This window comes from Lontra canadensis, unplaced genomic scaffold, assembly GCF_010015895.1.
Source record: "Lontra canadensis isolate GAN:19392208 unplaced genomic scaffold, GSC_riverotter_1.0 scaffold2, whole genome shotgun sequence".
Lineage (NCBI taxonomy): Eukaryota > Metazoa > Chordata > Mammalia > Carnivora > Mustelidae > Lontra > Lontra canadensis.
In genome coordinates, this window is record NW_022630996.1 from 44,954,208 (window position 1) to 44,979,369 (window position 25,162).

Sequence of the window (25,162 nt, forward strand, 5' to 3'; positions counted from 1 at the left end):
GCAGGTCGCAGCTTGGAGCTGCGTGACTTCTCGCCTACATTCTTCTCTTCATAGCAAGAGATGTTTGTTAGCTTCCCTTCATTACAAAGCACTGTATTTAGATTTAATGGAGATGCAGTGTACAACATATTCCTCCAGGAGCTTGCGCTCTACGGCGTGTTGCATCCATGTGTCCCTTGCCCACTTTAGGGCTGCCCATGTTGTAGGTGCAGCCAGTTCTCAGGAGGCTCCTCATAGGTAGCCTTAGAATTGGAGAAAAAAGCTTCTAGAGAAGATGGATCTTTGAATCTGAAGCCAGTAAGAATGAGGAAGCAAACAAAAAACAAACAGTAATAGCTTATTTTTTATTTTATTTTTAAAGTTTTTATTCTTATTCATTTGACAGAGAGAGAGCGCGCGCACAAGTAGGCAGAGCAGCAGGCAGAGGCAGAGGGAGAAGCAGATTCCCTGCTGAGCAGGGAGCCCGATGGCGGGCTCGATCCCAGGACCCTGGGATCATGATTTGAGCCAAAGGCAGATGTTTAACCAATTGAGCCACCCAGCCTCCTCAATAGCTTATTTTTTAATGAAATCTTCACTAGACACTGTATTTCAGCCATCTCGTCTCTATTATCTTTGCAATAACTGACTAAGGTGGGCACTCTTGCGACCCTCTTTTGCAGATGAGATAAGAGACAAGAGGTGATCACACAGCCAGGGGATAGAGCCAGGATTCAAGTGCAGAGCTGTGGTCCCTGGGTCCTTATATTTAATCTTGACTCAATGTTATTCTTTTTCCAAAAATTAGCCACGTGGACAAGTAACTTGTTAATATTTTCGTCTTAGTCTAACTAGATTATAAAGTCTTAAGTGGAGGGCTGTACCTTATTTTCCTGTTTCTCCACACATAATTATCCATAGCAGGGGTTACTGTACACTCTCTGTACTCAATATGCCAGAAAAATATATGGAAAAATATATGGAAAATATATAAAAAACACTTATGGTTTATAAATGTGATGTGAATAAGACTTTGATATTAAGATTTGAAATTCCACAAACCAACTATGTACCAGGCAGTATGGGAGGGGGAGTTTTGCAAGACTACAAAGGAGGTCTGTGAAATGCCTGGCACGAGGAGGAACCCAATACATGGTACTTGATTAATACATTTATACTATCTGATTTAATTCTCCCATAGACAACCCAATTAGGTAGTGTATTAATCCGTTCAGGCTGCCATACCAACTGCACAGACTGGGCAGCTAAAACAACAGAAATTTATTTTCTCATAGTTCTGGAGGCTCCACAGCCCAGATCAAGGGGCAAATAGGCGAGGTCTTTCTTCCTGGTTTACCAATAGCTCCTTTCTCGCTATGTCCTCATGTGGCCTTTCCACTACACTTGCACGTGGAGAGAGTGCTCTGGCATCTTTTCCTCTTAGAAGGACACCAGCCCTATCAGACAAGGAGCCCAGACTTTAATTACATCGTTAAAGGCCTTACCTCCAAAACCCTTCACTAGGGTCGAGAGGCTTCAACATAGGAATTTGCGGGGGAGGGGGGATACAGTTCGGTCCATAATGATAATGACTCTTCCCATTTTTACTAATGTGGAAATAGATATTCAAAGGAATGGTCCTGTTCTTCTAGAACGCCTGGTTGTGCTGTCTGATGCTTTTTGACGACCCATATTTCCATAGGTTTCTCCATCCTTGCAACCAAAAAAACCTTAACCAACTAATCCTTTTTAGAGGTTTTTTGTTTGTTTCCCCCTAAGAAAAGTCAGTAGAATCTTTTCTTTGGATGGCGCTGGTGAAACCCTGACAGTTTTCTCCTCTTATTTTCTTACCTTTATAGCTTCACCTCTCTTCTGTTATTTTATAATTAGCTGAGGCCACAGGGTTACAATGTAATTGATTAGTTCCATTTTCCTCTACATCATAGAACAGGAACCATGACATAGCCAGGTTTACCAACTTTGAAGCAAAGCTGGGAATGGAAGGTTGTTTGGTATACAACAAACTCTAGGTGGCATTATCTTCTTTCCCTCTCACCAGAAATCAAGTTCTTCTTAAACCGAGGGCTGTGATATTGTTATAATTCAACATTTTCTACTTCATGGCTTGCCATGCCTTCTGCTTCATGTAATCCATTCTCTTTCTCTTACCAGCTTCAGTGAGAATGTTATTTCTTTCCGTCTGAGTCAAATCTCACTTAAAGAGGATCTGATCTGGTTCAGCCAGTCACCATTCCTTTAGGATACTGGTCATCCCTCTAGGTTTTGGTCTAATCATATGTGTTGCTTCAGTACAATGGAAAGAATTCTTTCATCTGTCACAGCTTGATGAGAATATTCTTTGTGAATATACAATGGCTCTTCTTTCTAGTATTTTATTTATGTCTCTTCTATAAGGCAGTCCAGTGTGTGGTTGACATTCAAGTTCTGGATTTAGAGTGTCTGGGTTTAGATCCTACTTCTACCACTTACCAGCTATCTGGACTTGGGGAAATTTACTTCACTCCTCTCTGCCTCAATTGCCTCATCTATAAAATGAGAATGAAAATACAGCCTCATAGAGCTGTAAGGATTCAATGAATAAGACATGTGAGCACTTAGCACAGTGCATGCGTATAGTAAGTGCCTGGTAAGTATTAGTTATCATTCTTTTTTAAGTAAGCACCACACCCAGCGTAGAGCTCATGGTGGGACTTGAAACTCATGACCCTGAGATTGAAACCTGAGCTGAGATCAAGAGTCAGATGCTTAACCAACTGAGCTACCCAAGTGCCCAAGTTATCACTTCTAATTGATTGTCTGAGTATTCTTGCTCACTAGCAAGGAGAATGTGAGTTCTTTTGTTAAGGATATCTCTAATTGTAAATTTACAAATAAGCCTTTTAGATACGTGCTCTGTGGTGATTAAGCAGCGTGATTAACTAAGACTTTTAGTTCCTGATGAAATTAATTCACCAATTCTACAAGTGTTTATAAATACAGTCATTGGGAATATAAGATTAATGAGACAGAGTTTCTGCCTGTAATCTACTTTGGGAGATAGGCATTTAAATAATAATAAATCAACTCAAAAGTGGCAGCACAGAGAAACAGAGTGTTCAACTTGCCCTAGACAGGAGCAGGAGCAAGTCAAAGATTACATCTTGGAGGAGATACTTGACTGGCTTTTAAATAAGAAAAGGGTGTGGGAAAATATGTCTGGCAGAGGTAACAGCAGAGATGAGAGATAATATACTTTCAAGGACCATATACCCTGTGCAGTGGATCTTTAATCTTTTAGCCTAAAGGCAGTGGGGAGTCCTTGGGGGGCTTTATTTTGTTTTAAAAAATGCCTTTATTGTTTTTGTTTTTTTTAATAAAAGTTGAATGTACACATTATGAAGAGCAATTAACACATACAGAGATACATACATGGAAACTGCAGATTTCCAATAATTTCTTCCTTGTCCCCTGAAATAATTATTACTACCAAGAGTTTGGAATATATTTTTCTATTTCTCTTTCCCTCTATGCACATCATAAAAAATAGATGGTGACTATTATTATAATAGGAGAGAAATCTCTTATGTGTGCTTTTTATATATCTTTTAATGATTTAGTATTGAAGTTCTGCAGCAGGATATTAAGTTTGGAGGGCAAACTGGAGGGGCCAAGGCTAAAGAAAAGGAGTCAATCTCTCCCTCAATAGATAAAGTAGAGTTTCTGGACCTGTAAACACTCATCAAAGCCAGCTAAGTTCCATGCTCTCTATGAAGTTTTTTCTGATCATCTCAGCTCACAGTGCTCTCTCTCCCCTCCCCAGATTCATCTGCTTTCCCATCACATGTTGTGTACAACTTTATTATGGAACTTAGAACATTCACATTGCATTGGAATCATATTTACTCTTGACTTTTCCACTCAAACATGAAATTCTTAAGTGCAATGCCTTTAAACAAAATCTTATATCTCTAGTTCCTAGCATATAGTAAGACTCAATGTATGTTTGATGAAGGCAAATGACAGTTTTGTTCAGCTCAACTGACAGAAATGTATCCTTACTATGTATCAGGCATTTGGATAAAAAGATTAGAAACAGTTTCCTTAACTGTAAAATGCATGTATGTATATATTGTAGTTCTCATTTTATAGATACAGGAGTCATAGGTTATTATCATGAAGATGAAATCAAGTACAGGAATAGCCATAAAGCCAGGGAAATTTTCAGGTGCCACTGGGCACCTTACGAATTTGACAGAAAACATTATAACATATCTTGGGGGATAATCCAAGAAAAGCTTCAGGGACAAGGCCTTAGAAATCTCTTACAGCCTTAGAAATCGAGAAGTCCTATCTAAGATCAACAGCTCAAATAACAACAGTGGTCAGTCAGTTACTGAATCACAATTTGGGAACGCTGGCTTCACAGTAGAATCACCAGGGAAAGGGTGCCTGGGTGGCTCAGTGGGTTAAAGCCTCTGCTTTCTGCTCCGGTCATGATCCCAGGGTCCTGGGATCCAGCCCTGAGTAGGGCTCTCTGCTCAGCAGGGAGCCTGCTTTCTCCTCTCTGTCTGCCTCTCTGCCTACTTGTGATCTCTGTCTGTCAAATAAATAAATAAAATCTTAAAAAAAAAAAAAAAAAGAATCACCTGGGAAACTTCAATGGCAAACCAATGGCCAGGTCCTATCCCTAAAAAATCAGAATTTCTAGGAGTTTGTCCCAGCCCTAGTAGGTCTTTAAATCTCCTCAGTTGAGTCTAATGAGAAGCCAGGGGTGAGAACCCCTGCAATTCTAAACCAATGAGGACAAGATGGTTGAGTAGGTTTGTCATTTCCCACTTACTCCTGTTGATTGTTGCAATGGGATCCCCCAGCTTCTTTGTAAAAGTGCAGATTTCCATGTGTAATTTCTCAAACTTTAAAATGCTGTCTAGTAACCTATAATGTTAAAAAAAAAATGAGAAAAACAACCAAACAGCGCGGGAGTCAAAGAAAACATGGATAGGGGCCCTACTGGACACCAGTTCGTAACCTTCCTTGCAGTTCAGCATTCGCCTGAAAAAATTGATACTGAGAGAGGTTAAGTAACTTGTCCAAGACTACACAGCAAGACAGCGTAGAGTCAGGACTAAAATATACTCCTTTCGAATTTAATATTCCTCCTGTATCAGGCGAGGAACACTTGGAGGTGCACTTTAACAAATGGATAAGACTGTGGGAGGAGAAAGGGCGTTCAGGCTGAGGGAAGCTTAAGAACACTGCCTTCGGTATCTCACAGTCATCAAAAACGGGATTCCTAAAACGTAAGGAAAGTTAAGGACGAGACTCCGACCCGGGAGAACCAGACACGCATGCGCCATCTGTAGGTGGCGCCGTAGAGGGGAGAGGTAGGTCAGGACCAGCGGTGAATTACGACCTCTGCTGGCGACGCTCACGACTCCTGCCGTAAATGCCATGTTCGGCGCCTGCGCATGTCCTTTCTTTTTCGGATTCTCTACGCCGCGGCTGGTGCTGAGGGTTCTCGCTACGCCGCCCCGGTTGTCGCAATGGTGAAGTTGAGCAAAGAGGCCAAGCAGAGGCTGCAGCAGCTTTTTAAGGGCGGCCAGTTTGCTATCCGCTGGGGCTTTATTCCTCTCGTGATTTACCTGGGTCAGTAGGAGAAGAACGTGGGAGGAGCCGGGAGGGAAGGGTGTGCGGAGGCCTTGTCTCCCATTTTTGGCTTTCTAGGGCGAGAGAGCTAGACCCAACCACGCCGTGCACGTCCTTTGATGATGTTTAGTCAGTGGGGTCGGTCTAACCCGAGTTAGAACTCTTGGTCTTTTATTTACTGTTTTTTATGGTCTTTAACAAATCACGTAATCCCTGTTTTTCCATCTTTAAAAATGGAGGTGACCTTTGACGATTGTTGGGAGAGTTAGACGACATGATGTATTTGAAAGCGACTTAGTCACACTGTCACTAGGTGGGTTTTCGGATATATTTGTTCTCATCTTTTCAGGTGGTCCTAAGTGGAAAGAGGTCTGTAGATCTCTTCAGTATGCCACTGCGTTGAAGTATGATTTTGACATTAGTTTTTGCATTTTTCTGCTGCTCCAGCTGTACGATGAAGGATTTGAATGATTTTTTTATAGATCCCATTTTATAGGTGAGGAAATCGAGTCATAGAGAAATATTGTTCATTGCTGAAGGCCACACAGCTGTTAAGTGGGGAGCTTTGAACTCAAGTAATGGTCCCTACTCTTAAGCACTATGCCATGCCCTACCGCACACATTTGTAAGGTTCCCGGCAGATATTTTCAACTAAGCCTGCACACTGGAACTTTATCGCATTCCTTGCCAGAATAGTTTTTTCGTTGTAATTTTTTTTAAGTTGATGTATAATTGACACACAGTGTTTTAGGTGTACAGTGGAAAGGGAAAACGCCAGCTCCGTCATTTGGGCATCAAGTTTGAAATTTCCTAAAACTCAGTTTCATGCTTTAAAACCCTTTGATTTTAACAAGGTGCTGCTTCCTATTTATTTTAGGTGTCATGTATCGGTTCAAGATAAAGTATAGTCCCTCTTAGTCTTGACAGAGCCTTTGATTTTGCTGGATGTTTTCCAGGTAGCTGTGGCTCTGATTTCTCCATGAAATGCAAGCCAACTGGTAACCTGGGGATACTTGAGTATAAGGACTTAAAAAGATCTTTTTTCTTATCTCTTTCATATGCTTTTTTTTTTTAAAGCATATTCTCCCAGATTTTAGCAATCTTGTGTAGGTGTCCAAGATTAGAGCACATAATTATGATACCCTGCTCTTATAGGCTCTGTTTCCCTTTCTCCCCTCCCCCAAGCTTTCACATAATGGTAGAAGGGGCTGTTTCAGCTAGTCAAACACCAGGTCTAGTTCTCCTTTGAGTCAAGAAAGGTAACAGACTTCGATCCTGCCCCATCTTTGTGCTTCTTTTTTCCGCTGTTGTGTGTGGGGGGACGGGAAGAAGTCCTTCTTTAGTCTAATCTTGCCTTTTTGGTCCCTTTGGCTTCTTTGCTGCTCTATAATTTTTTACATCTACCTTTCCCTCCTTCTCCTTTTTGTGTGATTCCTTTTCACAAAGCCAGAAAGCAGAAAGGTGTAGCTGTTTGCTGCATTCTGTGTATCAAGGGCTTTGGTTTGAAGAGAATGTTTTTTTTTTTTCCTTCCACCCTAGAGTTTTTCTTTTTGTGCACGCTGGCTATATTCTCTTTCTTAGGACTATCATTATGGTGATTTTCATCCTAGCTTCCAGCTCGGGTTGAGAGTAATGTTAGAGCTATCTTTTTAGTACTTCTTCCTTGTTAATCATTATCTTTTTCTTTTCACGTCATAGAAATTTAATTTCATGTCTAGTTCCCAGGTAATTTCTTTTTCTTCTCCACCTCAACGCTCACAAAAGCCTACAACTGGTTTGAATTTTGGGGGTAATTTAGGTTTATACATAACTTCTAGGGCTTCAGGGCATCTGTGGAGATATAGTGGTGTAAAGCAGAACAGATGGTAACATAATTAAAAAATGTTTGGACATTGACTAACACAAGGTTTTAATGAATGACCTCTTGGAAGACCATTCTCCATGGTGTCTTGAATGTCTATGAATCTTGTGAGCAGAGGTTCTGACCACCCTTTGTTCCACATTCTTTTTTTTTTTTTTTTTAATTATTTATTTATTTGACAGAGAGAGAGAGATCACAAGTAGGCAGAGTGGCAGGAAGAGAGAGGGGGAAGCAGTCTCCCTGCTGAGCAGAGAGCCCGATGTGGGGCTTGATCATGACCATAAGGACCCTGAGGTTATGACCTGAGCCGAAGGCAGAGGCTTAGCCCACTGAGCCACCCAGGTGCCCCCCTCTATTTTTAACATTTATTTGACAGAGACCGCAAGAGAGGGAACACAAGCATGGAGAGTGGAAGAGGGAGAAGTAGGCTTCCTGCTGAACAGGGAGTGTGATTCGGGGCTCCATCCCAGGACCCTGGGATCATGACCTGAGCCAAAGGCAGACACTTAACGACTGAGGCACCCAAACACCCCTTCTGTATTATCTTCTTAAGGATGTTTGTGGAGTGAACAACTTTTGAAAAATAGTATTTCCTTTTAGAGCAAAGGGGAGAAGGGGAGACAGTGCTCACTGCCCGTTACAAAAGACTGGTTCTCTAAACTCAGAGTTCATCTAAAAATTATGACATTCTGACTATAGTTACTGCTGGGAGTGATAAACTCTCCTCTCTGACTCAGGATGTTGTGTCTCCTACCAGCATCTGTGAAACTGGCAGCCTACTTTGTTGTCTTGAGAATGGAGTAAAATTTCATATCCCCACAGTTCTTGATGCTAATTTTAATCAGCAAATTAGCCTATATGTTATCCAGTTAGTGATAAAAGGCTTATTTAATCATACTTGTAATAGAAGTATTGATTTAATTAGGTTGTTCAACAATAACTTCGTTTTTTTCCCCCCACTCTTTTTCCTCCAATCTTTGATTGCTTTATAAAAAGAGGTTTGTAGGCAATAAAATATTCTCAGTTTTTAAAAAATGTACTTCTTAAAAAAATCTTTTTGCTCTTTGTAGTCTTTTATCCAGGGTGATTTAGCAGTTGTGTCATGTTTTTTCTGGGTGATGAGTAAGAGTGACAGTGCATGCTAAGGGCTATAGTGCTAATTGTGTATGTAATCAGAGTAAGGTTATTTGTCCTCCCTACTGATTAGTCCTGGACATAATCTCGTATTCTAGTTAAAATTCAAGACTGTTCTGTAGTACACAAGTATATTTAGACAGTGCTAGTAGATTATTCTAGCTACCCTAGGTTGATTTGAAACGTTTTGGTGATAAATGTTTTGTCTGCTAGGGTTTTAATTGCTATTTATTCTCTTTCTCCTCCTTTCCTTTCTCCCCCAGGATTCAAGAGGGGTGCAGATCCTGGAATGCCTGAACCAACTGTTTTGAGGTACTGCTCTTACAAATAAACATTTCAGGGCAAATGTTCATCTCTTAGTCCTGAATCACCGGGAAGCAAAAGAGTCGTAGTGGTATTTGTTGTAATGGAGCTATACTAGTCGGTATGGTTTTGGGCTTTTGGGGAACTGCAGTCATTGCACACCAGTCTAGTTTGTGTTAGCAGGTAATTGCTTTCTCTCCCCTTCCTAGTTTGCATTTGCTGTACCATATTATAACCATAATGAAACATATTTACAAGAAAAACAACACATTTATCATCCTACCGCATTGAAAGGTGAATGAATTCTTTTTAATTACCCATATTTCTGTTTTATCTTCATTCAGATAAGTACAGCCTTTTAGATGATTTTAACAAGAATATGTAGGATTTTATTTTCTTCACCTAAAATTACAGTTGATATCCCATATATTTTTAACTTGTTGATCACTTAGGTTTTTCAGTAGTTTACATTACAGTATAGTGAACATTTTTAGATAGTTTTTATAGGTTTTGATTTATTTCCTTATGAGAAATTCTCATGGGGATAATAAGTCAAAGTATGTGGACATTTATGACCCTGAAAATGCACTGTAGAATTTCTTTTTCAGAAGCAGTCTTGCCAGTGTTAGATAAACACTTGTGAAAACTTCAAACACACACACACACACAGGTACACACACTGTACATAGTCCTGTACTCACAAGTATATGTATATATGTGTACTTGTGAAAGCTGTATGTGTACCTGTGTGCACATACATACATATAAAGGCAGAATCTGAGCGGGCAGGGTTGCTCTTTAGGAAGGACTGATTATTTGTGGCACAGTGATGACCAGGACCTGCATGGGTGCTATGTGATTTCATCTTGATCCTCTGTCTTACAGACCTTGTGGATTGCCCTAATAGACTTTGTACTGGCTCTTCTAGGTTTTGTTTCTTCCAACTCCTACTCAAAGCCGCTTTTTTCTAGAATGGGCAGAAAGTAATAGTAATACCTGTAACAGTTACCTATGATAGGTTAGCAACTATTTTAGGTGCTTTATACCCAGTATCTCTAATTGTCACTTCGATACCATGGAGCAGGGTGGTGAAGTATGTCTGTCTCCGAAGCCTATACTTTTTCCACTGGGTCATGTGGGCTCCCCTAGCTAATCCTACCTTTTTTCTTAGCACAGTGCCATCCAATACAAAATTTCCTTCACCCCCTCTGCCTTACTGGCCTCTCCTTTCTCAGAGGAAGGGGTTTTTTCCTCTTGTAAGTTTCCACTGTATGTGCCCTTGATTTGTCCATTTCTAAACTTCATTTTTTTATTTTTTTTTTTTTTTTAATTTCAGCGTAACAGAATTCATTGTTTTTGCACCATACCCAGTGCTCCATGCAATAACGTGCCCTCCTTAATACCCACCACCTGGCTCCCCCAACCCCCCCGCCCCTTCAAAACCCTCAGGTGGTTTTTCAGAGTCCATAGTCTCTCATGGTTCACCTCCCCTTCCAATTTCCCTCAACTCCCTTCTCCTCTCTATTCTATGTCCACCATGTTATTTGTTATGCTCCACAAATAAGTGAAGCCATATGATAATTGACTCTCTCTGCTTGACTTATTTCACTCAGCATAATCTCTTCCAGTCCCGTCCATGTTGATACAAAAGTTGGTTATTCATCCTTTCTGATGGAGGCATAATACTCCATAGTGTATATGGACCACATTTTCCTTATCCATTCGTCCGTTGAAGGGCATATTGGTTCTTTCCACAGTTTGGTGACTGTGGCCATCGCTGCTGTGAACATTGGGGTACAGATGGCCCTTCTTTTCACTACATCTGTATCTTTGGGGTAAATACCCAGTAGTGCAATTGCAGGGTCATAGGGAAGCTCTATTTTTAATTTCTTGAGGAATCTCCACACTATTCTCCAAAGAGGCTGCACCAATTTGCATTCCCACCAGCAGTGTAAGAGGGTTCCCCTTTCTCCACATCCTCTCCAACATACGTTGTTTCCTGTCTTGCTAATTTTGGCCACTCTAACTGGTGTAAGGTGGTATCTCAATGTGGTTTTAATTTGAATCTCCCTGATGGCTAGTGATGATGAAATTTTTTCATGTGTCTGATAGCCATTTGTATGTCTTCATTGGAGAAGTGTCTGTTCATATCTTCTGTCCATTTTTTTTATATGATTATCTGTTTTGTGTGTGTTGAGTTTGAGAAGTTCTTTATAGATCCTGGATATCAACCTTTTGTCTGTACTGTCATTTGCAAATATCTTCTCCCATTCTGTGGGTTGCCTCTTTGTTTTGTTGACTGTTTCCTTTGCTGTGCAGAAGCTTTTGATTTTGATGAAGTCCCGAAAGTTCATTTTCGCTTTTGTTTCCTTTGCCTTTGGAGACATACCTTGAAAGAAGTTGCTGTGGCTGATATCGAAGAGGTTACTGCCTATGTTCTCCTCTAGGATTCTGATGGATTCCTGTCTCACGTTGAGGTCTTTTATCCATTTCGAGTTTATCTTTGTGTATGGTTCTAAACTTTAAGTAGTATCCACACCCAGTCGAGGCTTGAGCGTACAACCCTAAGATGAAGAGTTGCACACTCTACCGACTGAGCCAACCAGGTGCCCCTCAGTTTGTCCATTTCTGAAATCACTCTTTTTCCCTGATAAAGTTCTTCAATAAGTGATCTTTGCTCACTGCTTTCTTCACTTTCCTCTCCCTTTTAAACATTTATGGTGTGGCTTCTCAAAACTGCTTTCAGAGATCTCTAGTTAAAGTTCCTTTTTTCTTAGCCTCTCCCTTTTGAACTGTAAAATGGGGACTTGAGGTAATGTATCTGCTGTTTACTAGCTGATTGACCTCAGAGCAGTTATTTTCATAGGGAAGTCTTTAGAAAACATTGGAGAAAGGACTGTCTGGTCAAGCAGTGTGAACATTTTCCAAGTACTGGAAATTATCATCAAATACCTCCTTCTAGAGTGAAGTTTCCTCTTATAAGTTGGGTATAATATCTGCTTCATAAAGTTTTCATGAGGATTGAGGAAGAACATTGTATATGAAGTAAAATGAGTACTTGACAAGTAATATGTGAGCAATAAACTGTTAATAGTAATTTTTAATCTTTTTCTGTGTCATCTTCTTTAGCTCACTTCTTTCTCCTGTGAGAACTTGCTCCAGCTACAAGATAGTGCATGCTAATCCCAGAATAAATTGTATATTTTCGTGCCTTTATCCCAGTGCTTGTGCTCCCTTAGCCTGGAATGCTCTTTACCTTGTTTCCATTTGATGAAAACTCAACATCTAGAAAAGCCCAATCTCAAATGTCATCCCTTCCTTAAATCTTTTCCCCCTTCCCCTAGCTGAAACCTCTCCAGTTTTTGTGTTCTCATAATACTCATTTGTGTGCATTGTTCTCTGCCTCATATTGTGCTTGTTGCTTATTTACATAACGTTATATCCTGTAAGCACCTAAAGTAGCTGCCAACAAGAGTTGAATTAACTTAACTAAATGACTCTGACCTCTTGGTGGATTTTTTGGACAGGAATTAATACAGCATTGCATCTTATGGTAGGACTTCTAGGCTGGATCTGCAAGCTGGGAAATAGCATTTTTTGTGCCCCAGGTGATTCAGGATCTAGAGGTGGGGATAAAATGTGCCTTTCTGTTGTACTTCTTTTGGGCTTCACTTTTTCCAAGAGTTGACCCTTCAAAGTTGCCGTCTGGATGGAACAGCCACCTCCTGCTTTTTCATTTCTTCATCGTATGTCTAGTGGTGCTCTCCTCTCTGGTGCTTCTTCATTCTTTCCTGTCATTAGGGGCATCTTCTGGTTTCCTTCCAGAAATATTTGCAATTTAGGGAATTATTGATTGAGTGCCTGGAAAGGGTTATTCAGCTCTAGTGTTTCATATACCATACTACTTGTGCTGTGGAGGCTGACTGGAGATGCCTTCTTGGGTTGCTTGTACTGGACCCTAAAAGAGAGAGAATGGTATCTGGTAGGATTTTTATTAATGTGAGTGTTTTGTTAATATAAAATTTATTGTTCATTAATGCCAAGTTTATTGTTTATATATAAATTTATTTAACCCACTGAGCCACCCAGGCGCCCCTATTGTTTATATATAAATTTATTTATATGATTCTTACCTAAGTATAGTTCATGATTTACTGGTATCTAAATATAGTTCATGATTTACTGGTCTGCTTCCCTTGCTAAATTGTTGGGTTCCTGGGGATTAGGACCATATTGGTCTTAGTGTCCTCTTTCACCCAGGTAATGCATTATCTGTGGTCAACAAATGTTGGTTGATATGAGTCCATATACAAAATGCAGTACTTTAATGAACACAGAACAGTAATTAGTAAAACATTATTTAGGCAAAATATATGAACACTGAGGTTAATTTAGAGAATCATTGTTCACATTGTGTAAGGCCAAGGAAGATCTTCCTTTTATTTTGGATGCTCATTACCACTGAGGAGGAGACCTTAATAGATGAATAGTTCATTTTTATTTCTTAACTGTATGCAAAAATTACTTGGCACTTAATGGGAGATTTTAATACACTTTTGAAAATTGGAATTAGATGGATTCTGGGCTTTTTCCCAGGCAAAGGCAAATACTTAAAAAAAAAAACAAACTTCATAGAATGTTCAGGTTATCATTTTGTAATGCAGTTTTATTTTATGTGACATATTACTAGAAACCACATTTGTTTTTTGTTTTTTTTGTTTGTTTGGAAACCACATTTGTAATCAGCAAGACAGAAATGAAACACCTCTAGTCTTCTTCCAGAATCCTGTTACTTAGTCAGGAAATGGTTTAGTAATTTGGGCCTAGTTAGTGGCTGGAATGTTTGAGGTAAGAGTTGAGGCTGAAATGAAGACTAATAATTGCTCCTGGGATGTTTGTGTTGTAATGGTTAAGAGCACCTGGGTCAGGGACACCTGGGTGTCTCAGTCAGTTCAGCATCGACTCTGGATCTCATCTCAGGTCTTCATCTCAGGGTCATGAGTTCATGTCCGACATTGGGCATAGACCCTACTTAAAAAAAAAAAACACCTGGGTCACATCACATTGCCGCTTAAGACGGGTAACCATCACAAAGCCTTAGTTTCTGTGTATTTAAAATAAAGGTCATAATTGGGAGTTGGGAATGTTCTACATGGTACTGACCCATTGAAAGCATTCAGTAAATGTTGTTTTTAGCTTTACTGATGTGGTATCTAATAATGATAGGGTTTTATATTGTGGGTTCATCAGTCCTTCATGTTAATGAAAATCATTAATTATTTACCTTTTTGACAGACTTCAACTTATATTTTCCTTTTTGTTTGTAATAGGTAACCACACTCAAAAGTAACAAACCTGTATTTCCTTAAATATATATCTCTTGGGTTTTTTTTTGTTTGTTTGTTTTTTGTTTTTTTGTTTTTTTGCTCCATGAGAATGATCCTTGTCTTATAGTGTCTCTGAATTTGATGAGTATAAACACAAACATAAATGTATAAAATCTTCTAGTTCTTAAACTGTATTTAAGTTTTTACTTTGGGGTTTAATTTATTTCTCCTCTTCACAAACATTTTAGCTTACTTTGGGGATAAAGGTCATCTGGATTTTGAAGCAATCAATGGACAGGAACAACATGGAAGGTGTGCACTCTGGCTGGGATAAGAGATGGGACGGCGTTCAGACATTCACCAGTTGAATGACACAGGGCTCTTCTCAGATGAATCTGTGGCAGAGTGGAACCTCTACTGACTTATCATAGACTGTATCAAAATAAATGTTTTTAACAATGTTATGTCTTGAGTCCTTTTTGAATCAAACATAGTGGTCTATTAGGTAAAAATTTAGCCTTCTATAGGTTTTAAAAAAAACAGTGAAAAAAAAATATATATATATATGCCTAGATGCAACCTTAAAAAGTAGAACTTTCAAGTTAATTCCTGGCCATTCACTTAACAAGTGGATTCCACTTCCTTTTGCGTTGAATTAATAACTCCCCCTGGGATTTTCGAAGGTAGTAAAAGTAGAGACACTTCTCAATTTGTGGTGAACTAGCCCTTTCTGCAAGTCATTGGAGTGAAGTTGCCACTGAAAGAAATGCATTCTGTGGCTCTCTTGGTAGGGGATAGGGATGGCTTTGGGGAGTTGTGTGCCTGACTTATCTGTCAGTTAAACGAGTCCCAAGATTTTCCTCACTGGTGTTGGGAATTTAGAGTGGTCTGGGCAAGAGCTCATGGATAGTTAACACAGAATATTAGTACTTTCTACTAAATTCAATAATGGGAGTTAGTTTTCAGTACCAGATCTTGGTTTGCTGGGACCTCTACCTGTATTTGCATGCTGCATGGACTGAGCCAGCTAGGTGCCCCTCTCTACCAGTATATATCTGAATCCTATTTTAATTAAGCTTTTTCCATAAATATAACAAAATAGCTCTATTTGCTTAGTTTTGAGAATTTTTTTTTTTAAGATTTTATTTATTTATTTGACAGCGAGAGAGAGGGGACACAAGCAACAGGAGTGTGAGAGGGAGAAGCAGGCTTCCCGCTGAGCAGGGAGTCTGGTGTGAGGCTTGATTCCAGGACCCTGGGATCACGACCTGAGCTGAAGGCAGACACTTAATGACTGAGCCACTCAGACATCCCTAGTTTTGAGAATTGTAGTTAATGGAGGAAAGTAGGCCTAAAGTAAGATATGATAGGTTTGGGGAGGAGCCCATTGGCTTGAATGTTTTAAACATTCAGTGTTTAAGTAGAGAATGATCATCAATGTAATCTCAGGTGACTAGAGCTGTCATTCCTAGAAAATTCTTTCTTATTTCTGATGTAAAACCCTCAGAACGATTTAAGCTTATTTCCTCAAGTTTTGTTAACTTTACCATGGAGACATAGGAGACAATTATGGAGGCTTATTGCATAAGGGGATTTTAAAGTGAAATTCCTAAGAGGTAACTGCAGGAAAGTCATTTTTGGCAAGCACTTGATGTAATTGTTTCAGCATCTCTATGAATTTAGGCACTTAATGATCTTTCTAAAAACTCTTAGCAGTTTTTAAATCCCATAGAATTGCTTAAGAAGTTACCCCCTGCCCCAACCCTGGCTAAATTTTAGTGTTGTTTGTGAACTTCTGTTTAGTTAGAATTGTGGTGCACATTAACTTCTCTTTGTTTCTCAGGAGTTTCAGAAATTGAGAACTTAAAATTATGTTAGGTGTCCATTTTGATAAAATACTTGCATGGATAGCAAACAACTGATTTTGTGTTCATTGAGGGTTAGCTTGTAGCTGTCTTTAAAATCCCAGTAGAGGGGCGCCTGGGTGGTTCAGTGGGTTAAAGCCTCTGCCTTCAGCTCAGGTCATGATCCCAGGGTTCTGGGATTGAGCCCCGCATCTCATCAGGCTCTCTGCTCAGTGGGGAGCCTGCTCCCCCACCCCCACCCCACCAGAGGCAGTAAGCAGCACTGCCTCTGCTTACTTGTGATTTCTGCCTGTCAAAAAAATAAATAAAATCTTTTAAAAAATTAAAAAAAAAAGTTCCAGTGGATTTTAAAGTGAGGAGTCCAGAGTTAAGTAGGAAGGGACTACTAGTTCCTTGATCTTCTATCTGGGGAAACTAAGGAACAGAGTTTAAGCACTTGTTCAAAGTACAGGTAAAAGCTAAGACTAGTACACACCTGAATGTGTGTGTATATCTTAAAGTTTGTGAGATGTTTACAACTAAGCTACATTTTATACAGTTTTTGTTTCTGGGCAGTGCAATCCAATAATTAAGATTATTTCTGACCTTGATTTGCTTAGGCAAAAACACTGAGCTGATAGGATCTGGTTTGAGTCCTGGTCCTGCCACTTAATTCCTAGGTCTTGGTGAAGTCACTTATTCTTGAGGCTTCAGTTTCTTCCACAAAATAAGAATAACAGTACTTGCCCTAAGGTGTTATTTTCTAAATTGGTGGTTCTCAAAGTGGTTCCCAGACTAAGATCACCTAGAAACTTGTTCTAAGTATACATTTTCAGGCCTTGGTGAGGCCTGGCAATCTCTCTGATTTAAGTACTTAAGCCATTGTTTTGAATTGTTAACCTGTTATTTCCAGATAGTCGTGGAGTTGCATGCTGTGTTAGAAATGTTACAGAAAGATCCCTGTACCGCTTATGTAGTTCCCTCAACGAGGACATGTAAAACTATAGTGCAGTATCAGGGTATTGATTATTGATGAGTCAATTTTTCCACCCCAAGGATGCCTCATGTTGCCCTTTTATAGCCAACCTTCATCCACAACTCACCCCCTCAACCCTTCGCAACTAGTGGTCTGTTGTCCATAGCTATAACTTGGTCATTTCAGGAAAGTTAAAGGAATGGAATTACACAATAAATAACTTTTTGGGATTGGCTTTTTTCACTCAGCATATTTATTTGTTGAGTCATTTAGGTTGTGTGTATCAGATTATTCTTTTTTATTGCTGAGTAGTATTCCATGGTATGGATGTACATGGAGGACATCTGGGTTCTCAGTTTTTAGCGGTTAGGATTAAAGCGGCTACAAATATTTGTGTACAGCTCTTTGTGTGATCAGTATGTGTTTATTTTTATTTTTTTTTAAAGATTTTATTTATTTATTTGACAGAGATCACAAGTAGGCAGAGAGGCAGGTAGAGAGGAAGGGAAGCAGGCTCCTTGCCAAGCAGAGAGCCCGATGCGGGACTCAATCCCAGGACCCTGAGATCATGACCTGAGCCAAAGGCAGAGGCTTAACCCACTGAGCCACCCAGGTGCCCCCATCTTACTTTTTTTAGAGAACTTTTTTCCCACCTGTTTTTATATGTGTGTGCATGTAAATAATCTTAACTCCTAGAATGTAAACTTTGTAAATGCAGGGCTGTGTTTGTATCTTTAAAGGCTAGCACAGGTCCCAATAAGAGTAGCTATTCAATAAGAATGATGAATGAATTGTAGGATTGTATGTATGAAGTTTAAAATGCCTTGAGAAGTGGAAGCCTGCATAACATGGATCATTGTAAAGAACCATTGTTTTTTCTCTGTGTTAGCCATAATTGGTAATACAGTCCTGGCCAAGGACTTGACATCAAAAGATGTTGGGAGGAGGTAACTTGGGAAAGGGAATGTTTGCTATGCCTTGGCACTTACTCAGCTGCCACAACAATCCTGTGAAGTAGGGCATTCTTTCCATTTTGCAGATGAAATGGGCTTGGGTTGTTTCCCCTAAATTACAGAGAAAGCTTGGATTTGAACCCAGATTTGCTAACTAAAAGCTTATGATTTTAGTACTGATATATGCCACATTCAAAAATAATTTTTGCAACTGATAAAATGCTACAGTAGACAATTACAACAACTATAAAATGTTAACATTTCAATTTCTTAATATCCCGGGCCCTGTACACAACAGCACATGGAGTAGTCACATTCACGTCCTAAATTTAACTTATTCGAAATTACCATTTCAGCTATAACAAACCTTAAACATTTCTTTGTATTATCTTTCCTTGAATGGCCATTTCTATTGAGGTAGATTTTACACACAATAAAATGAACAGGTCTTAAATGTATATTTTGATAAGTGTTGTCAATTATATATATACCCTGTAACTACCACACCAAGGTGGGGACCAGGACCTCCTTGAACCTGGGATCCTTAGTGTATCAGATGTGGTAGGTGCTCAACAAATGTTTTTAAGTAAAAGGTATAAAGGTTTTTCGAGACTGACAGATGAATTGTAATAGGAAAATCTGAATTGATGTTCCCTTTCTTTCCTGTAAGAAGCAAAGATATTAAAAGATAAATAATAATCAGAGATTTATTCAAAACTGGGATGATGGAAAAGAAAGGTCTGCAGCATTTTCTTTCCTGTTGTGTCAAGGATAGTCCAAAAGATGAAGTAAGGAAGAGGGTATGGAACCAGAGAAAAAAGAACATTTTTTTTCCTGAGGAAAATAGACTTGTACTGTTAACAGAAAATAAGCTATGAAATGTCAGCAGCTCCCTGGTGTTCCCTAGTACATTTTGAGGGTGAGACCAGAGACTAGAAAGAAGCACACCCTAGGGAGTTAAACTAGAGGCTCCAGAAGGAGTTTCCTAGAAAGCAGAACTGAGGCCCCCAGAAAATACCAGGAAAGGAAGTTTCTATTTCTGCCTGGTGGAATTTCATATTGCTGCAGACCAGTGACCACAACAGATTTTCCTTTCTCCCTTTTTCTGAATCACAATTTTAATGTGGTTATCTTGGTCCTATGCCACCTTTTTGTATGTTGGGTAACTTGGGCAGTTAACTTGCCTTTAAGTTCTTAGATTGCTGGACTGTGGAGAGCTATCTGGAGCAGATGGGAGGTGCACATTTCCCACACTTTCTGAACTTTGACTTGGACACAAGGTCTAGATGAGATGAGAGGATTTACTGGGTTTTATATGTGAGAATTAGTATGTATAAATATTTGGTCAGCAAAGAAACGTATCAGAGAATGCTAGTTGTCTATCAAAGATGCACGTTATGTTTCAGATTGTCACATGTAGCTGCTCATGCAGTCAAGCTGAAAGGGTCTCAGACTTCTTTGCAGTTAGTTGTGACTCCATAACTAATATTTGATCATTGAGATGTAAGCAGAAGTGTTGTGTGGTACTTTTGAGAAGTCTCCTTAGTGAGGTATGTTTCTTGGAATGGACATGAAAAGACAGGCTTGCAGCTACTCTGGGCTATGAAGATAAAGGCCAGGCCCTAGAAATGGCAGAGTGTGTGCTGTTAGGGGTCTAGGTCTCTGAAGATGTATTTTCACACTTTCTCTGACTCATGTGTCACCAGATATCCTGGTCTTTCCAAACAAATGAAACACGGTGTTTTGTAGGTTTAATTAGCATTTTTCTTATGAGTTGGGTAGAACATATTTTCATATATTTAAGGACCATTTGTGTTTCCTTTAGCCCATTTTCCTGTTGGAATATTGATTGATCTTTTACATACTGGCTTATAGGCACTTTATATTTCAGGGAATATGTATCTGTGGTATGAGTTGTAGATATTTTCTCCAGTTTGTCATTTGAATTTACATATGACCATTCTCATCAAACATAGAAGTTTTTGAATTCTGTTAATCAGATTTTTGACTTTTTTAATTGCCTCAAGAACTTTATATCATACTTATAAAGTCTTTTTCTTCTTGAGATTAGAAAAGATATTTTCCCAAATTTTGCTATATTTTGGTTTACATTTCTATTTTTCTTTATTACTTGTCAGAGAGAGAGAGAGAGCACTAGAGAGGGAGCAACAGGCAGAGGAAGAAGCAGGCTCCCCGCTGAGCAAGGACCAGGAAACTGGGATCATGACCTGAGGTGAAGGCAGATGCTTAACCAACTGAGCCACCCAGGCACCTCATTTTTGCATTTTTAATTTATAACTAAGACAGTTTCTCATTTTACTTCACCATAACTCCCCTTAATGATCTTTATCTACTACCTTGACTCCTGGTTCCAGGGAGGACATAAGATCAAATAGATCATCTAGCATAGATAGGATCAATTAGAGAAGGTGGTGGGCGTAGTGAAGTGAGAACAAGTTTTAGTAATAAATTTCAGAAGAATCAGATTAGTTTCTTGTGGGCATCATACTGTCTCTTACCTTTGGGCCTCAACAAATGCCATTAATTAATTCTTTCTCACTATTCCTTATCCCTCTCCCAACCCTACCCATTTGCTTAGATTTCTAACCATAATGGTCAGACCTAGCCAATTTTGTTTACTGCTGTATCCCTAACACCTAGAATAGTGCATGGCACATAGTGGGGTCTTAATCTTTGGTAGGCAAAGAAGTAGACATGGCATGGAATATAGTTGCCTACTGAAAATCCATTTTTGTGTAGTCTCTGAAATCTTTGCTCAGCTCAGTTCTCTGGTATCCCAGCAACTGTTCTGTGATGGGCATCTAGGAGTCTCATACAGCTCGAGACCAAGGATTGAAGTCTCTATAAAGATTCATCGTTGAATACATTTTTTTAAATGAGTAGTACATGCAAGAAACAGGTGCAGTGCTAATGTGAGGAGAACTGTATATGGGGGTCTATAGTTAGAGACACCTGGGTGAGTTAGATGGAAGTGGAAAATGGGGAATCTAGGAGTGTGGAAGAGTCTGGATGTCTTCTGAAAGGCATTGGAGAGCTATTATCTGTTACAAATTTTAAAAAGCTGCAAGGGTGTTTTGTTAGAACTAGAGTAACTGTCCATGAAATGCTTTGTTCAACAGATTAAAAGTACTTATTGTCTTTGTAGAACTCCTCCACTGTGATAGGACATTAATATTGAATATCTTTAATAGGACCAGTTTCCGGAGTTTGTTTATTTTATTTTTTTTATTATTTGGGTCTTCTGAATATTAGATTGAAGGAAGGAAAATGAAATACCTAAGATTATGCCATTTACATTTTTTCTGATATTAGTTCAAATGCCACATGGATCAAGATTTTATATGGATTTAGCATAGTGAAAAAGGAAGTATTGTTACTAATTTTATTATCATTCTCATCCTTATTACCATTATTATTTAAAATAAGATTTCTATATTAAAGTTTTGCCATCCTTTACTGGCATGTCTCAGAGTATCAAATTCCAACCTCAGTAATTTACTCCTCTAGGTTATATACTGTATTTTCAGGTTTGTCATGTTAAATGATAATCTATAGGGGCTAATAGGCTAATTGTGTTACGTTAATTAGGATAGCCATTTGCTAAATATCCAAAACTTGAAGGAATGTGATACTGGATGGGCACCTTTTTATTTATTTATTTTTTAAAATTTGTTTTTATTTTTTAAAGATTTTATTTATTTATTTCACAGACAGAGATCACAAGTAGGCAGAGAGACAGACAGAGAGGGCGGAGGGGCAGTGGGGAAGCAGGCTCTCCACTGAGCAGAGAGCCCAATGCGGAGCTCGATTCCAGGACTTTGGGATCATGACCTGAGCTGAAAGCAGAGGCTTTAACCGCTGAGCCACCTAGGCGCCCCTGGATGGGCACCTTTTTAATGGAAGGTCTGAGACCCAATTTTGGGAGAGCAGGCAGCCCAGTAAAGGACCGGAGCCTGATGAAGAAGAGGGAATGGTTTGGCTTCTGGATGTGGAAAGGGTGGAAAGAGGGAGATTTTGAATTGTTCAGGCACTCTTTCAGTTTAATTCTGTGCCCAAGCCTAATTCTTTTCTTTTTCCTCCCCCGCCAATTTTTCCCCATCACGATTAGTGTATTCTTTAATACTCATTACCTATTTCACCCATCTTCCCACCCACCACCCCTCTGGTAACCACTGGTTTGTTCTCAACAGTTAAGAATCTGTTTCTTGCTTTGTCCCTTTTTCTTCTTTGTTTGTTTGTTTTATTTTTTAAATTTGACATATGAGTGAGATCACATGGTATTTGTTTTTGACTGACTTGCTCTGCTTAGCATAATACTCTCTAGCTCTATGAATGTTACTACAAATGGCAAGATTTCATTCTTTTTAATGGCTGAATAATATTCTATTTATATATGCCACATCTTCTTTAACCATTTACCTATCCATGGACACTTGTGCTGCTTCCATAGTTTGGTTATTGTAAATAATGCTGCAATAAACAGGGGTGCAAATATCCCTTTGAATTAGTGTTTTGTTTTGTTTTTAATAAATACCCAGTAATGCAATTACTGGATTGTAGAGTAGTTCTGTTTTTAATTTTTTGAGGAACCTCCATACTGTTTTCCAGAGGGGCTGCACCACTTTGCATTCCCACCAATGCTGCAAGAAGGTTCCATTTTCTCCACATCCTCGCTAATGCTTATTTTTTGTATTTTTTATTTTAGCCATTCTAACTTGTGTGAGGTGTTACTCATTGTAGTTTTCATTTGCATTTCCCTAATGGTGATGGTGAGTATCTTTTTATGTATCTGTTTGCCCAGTATGTCTTTTTTTTTTTTAAGATTTTATTTATTTATTTGACAGAGATCACAAGTAGGCAGAGAAGCAGGCAGAGAGAGGGAGAAGCAGGCTCCCTGCTGAGAGAGAGCCCGATTCGGGGCTCGATCCCAGGACCCTGAGATCATGACCTGAGCTGAAGGCAGAGGCTTAACCCACTGAGCCACCCAGGCACCCTGCCCCATATGTCTTCTTTGGAGAAATGTCTGTTCATATCTTTGCCCATTTTTAATTGGATTATTTGTTTTTTGGGTGTTGAGTTGTATCAGTTCTTTATATATTCTGGCTATTAAACCTTTATCAGGTATGTCATTTGCAAATGTCTCTCCCATTCCTCAGGCTACCTTTTAATTTGTTGTTTCCTTCACTGTGCAGAAACAAGCTAATTCTTAATTATTATGTTAGGTATTTCTCTTACTAGGTAAGTATTACTTTAAATCCACTCCTAACCGTACTTTTTCTTTTATTAGAAGAGTGACTGGTTTGGGAGCAAGGGTAAGAAAAAGAAAGGTAAATAAGAGAGTATTTCCCCAATAATGGATTTAAGATGACTTGTTTTTTTCTATTACTTTTTTTCTCTCTTTGCTTCAGTGTGGATATATTTTATTGCCTGTTTTCAAATCTGTTAATTATGTTTTCTGTTGTACTGCTCACCCATCTGATAAGTTCTTAACTTCTGATATTTATTTTGCAATTATTGGATGTGTACTTGGTTTCTTTAAAAAATATTCTAGGGATGCCTGGGTGACCCAGTTGGTTCAGCATCTGACTCTTAGTTTTGGCTCAGGTCATGAACTCAGGGTTATGAGATTGAGCTCTGGGTCTCTTCTTAAGATTCTCTCTCTCCCTCATTCTCTGTTCTTTGCCCCCCATCCCTCCACTCATATACACATCCTCTCTCTCAAAAAAAATTCTAATTCTCTTTGATGGATTCCATCTTGTCATCCTCATTGTCAGTCTTTACTTCAATTTTCTTTAATATTCATTACAGTTATTTTGAAATCTTTTCTGCTAACAACGTCTGGATCATTTCTGTACCTTTTTCTAGCTCTTGGCTATTAGTAACTTTACTCTGACAATTCTTACCTGGTAAATATTTTTTTTCATGGTAGATATTGTGGGTGATACTTTGTAGAAGTTCTGGATAATGTTCTCTTCTTCTAAAAAGTGTTGAATTTTGTTCAAGTGGCCCGTTAAATTACTGGCAGTTCACTTAAATTCTGATGGAGATTGAATTTAGACTGTTCTGGGCGGTTTATTTCAGTTTCGACTTTATTTGTAGGGTATAGCCCTTCCTCCTAGAGCATGATCTCTATTTCTAGGGCATGACCTTTTTTGCGACTCATCTGAAAGTCTAGGAATCACTATCCCTCTACTCTGGCTGGATTTGAACTCCATCATCTTCCCAGCACTGTGCAGCCTCTGAAATTTCTGCTTAGCTCTCCAGGCTCTCAGCAGCTATTCTCTGGTAGGCCTCTGGAGTCTCCCCCTTTGGTCACACAGCTTGGAACCAAGGATAGGAGATTTCTGTAAAATTTCAGGAGTTCCTCTTCTGAAGTCCTCTCCTGTGTACCTCAGTACTCTCCATTACCTGACCTCCTGATCCCAGCCACTGTGGCAGTCTCAAACTCCAGTCTGTTTCCTCTCCCTGATGAGGATGTAACTTTATTCTTGGACTCCACTTCCCAAGCAGGGTAAATGTAAAACTCACTGTGTTTGTTTCTTTCATGTATCATGGCTCTGTTTTGGTTGCTGTCCAATCCTGAGAATGGTTATTATAGTTGTGTATTTTGTCTGTTTTATGTCAGGAAGGCTAAGTCTAATACCAGCCATTCTGTCACGGCTGTAACCAAAAGTCCAAGACAATTTAAATTTCGGTTGATACAGTTGTCAATGAGAGGTGGAGTTGGTATGTATGCTTGGCTGAATCTTATTTTTCTTATGAATTTTTTAAAGTTATACTTCCTTTCAAGTATAAAGAGGCTCTAATTAACAGTGTTGATGTGGGTGGGTAGCTGGATTATTAGTTTTCAAATGCTTTCAAGAGTACTCCCACAAGTTATTTTACATTGAAAAGGTTTCCATAGAACTGTTAATTTCTTTTTCTTACAGAGCAAGACTCCTCTCTGAAAGATGGTAGCTGTAGGATATTCAGCATATGTCAATCCTTTTTTAAAAACTCAGCTGGAAGCAAGCATCTTACTGTGGTTTTGCTTCCTGATTAGATCAGAGAATGCCTAGGGTATGCATATCTAAGAATGATGGCAAATGAAATAGGTCTAATCTCAAAACGACTTTTTG

General features: G+C 39.1%; 1 protein-coding gene across 2 annotated transcripts; it reads left to right on the top strand.

Moving 5' to 3' along the window:
• Positions 1 to 5,431: 5,431 nt before the first annotated feature.
• Positions 5,432 to 14,714, top strand: TOMM7 (translocase of outer mitochondrial membrane 7). 2 transcript variants are annotated; one of them, XM_032873468.1, is made up of 3 exons: positions 5,432 to 5,625; positions 8,884 to 8,932; positions 14,499 to 14,714. In XM_032873468.1, the coding sequence occupies exons 1-3, from the start codon at positions 5,448 to 5,450 to the stop codon at positions 14,512 to 14,514; spliced, it is 243 nt and encodes an 80-aa protein (XP_032729359.1). In that variant the 5' UTR covers positions 5,432 to 5,447; the 3' UTR covers positions 14,515 to 14,714. The 2 variants fall into 2 exon arrangements, with proteins under 2 accessions (XP_032729359.1, XP_032729350.1); XM_032873459.1 differs by lacking the exon at positions 14,499 to 14,714 and adding an exon at positions 9,133 to 9,229 and having other exon boundaries at positions 5,433 to 5,625.
• The last annotated feature ends 10,448 nt before the right edge of the window (positions 14,715 to 25,162 follow it).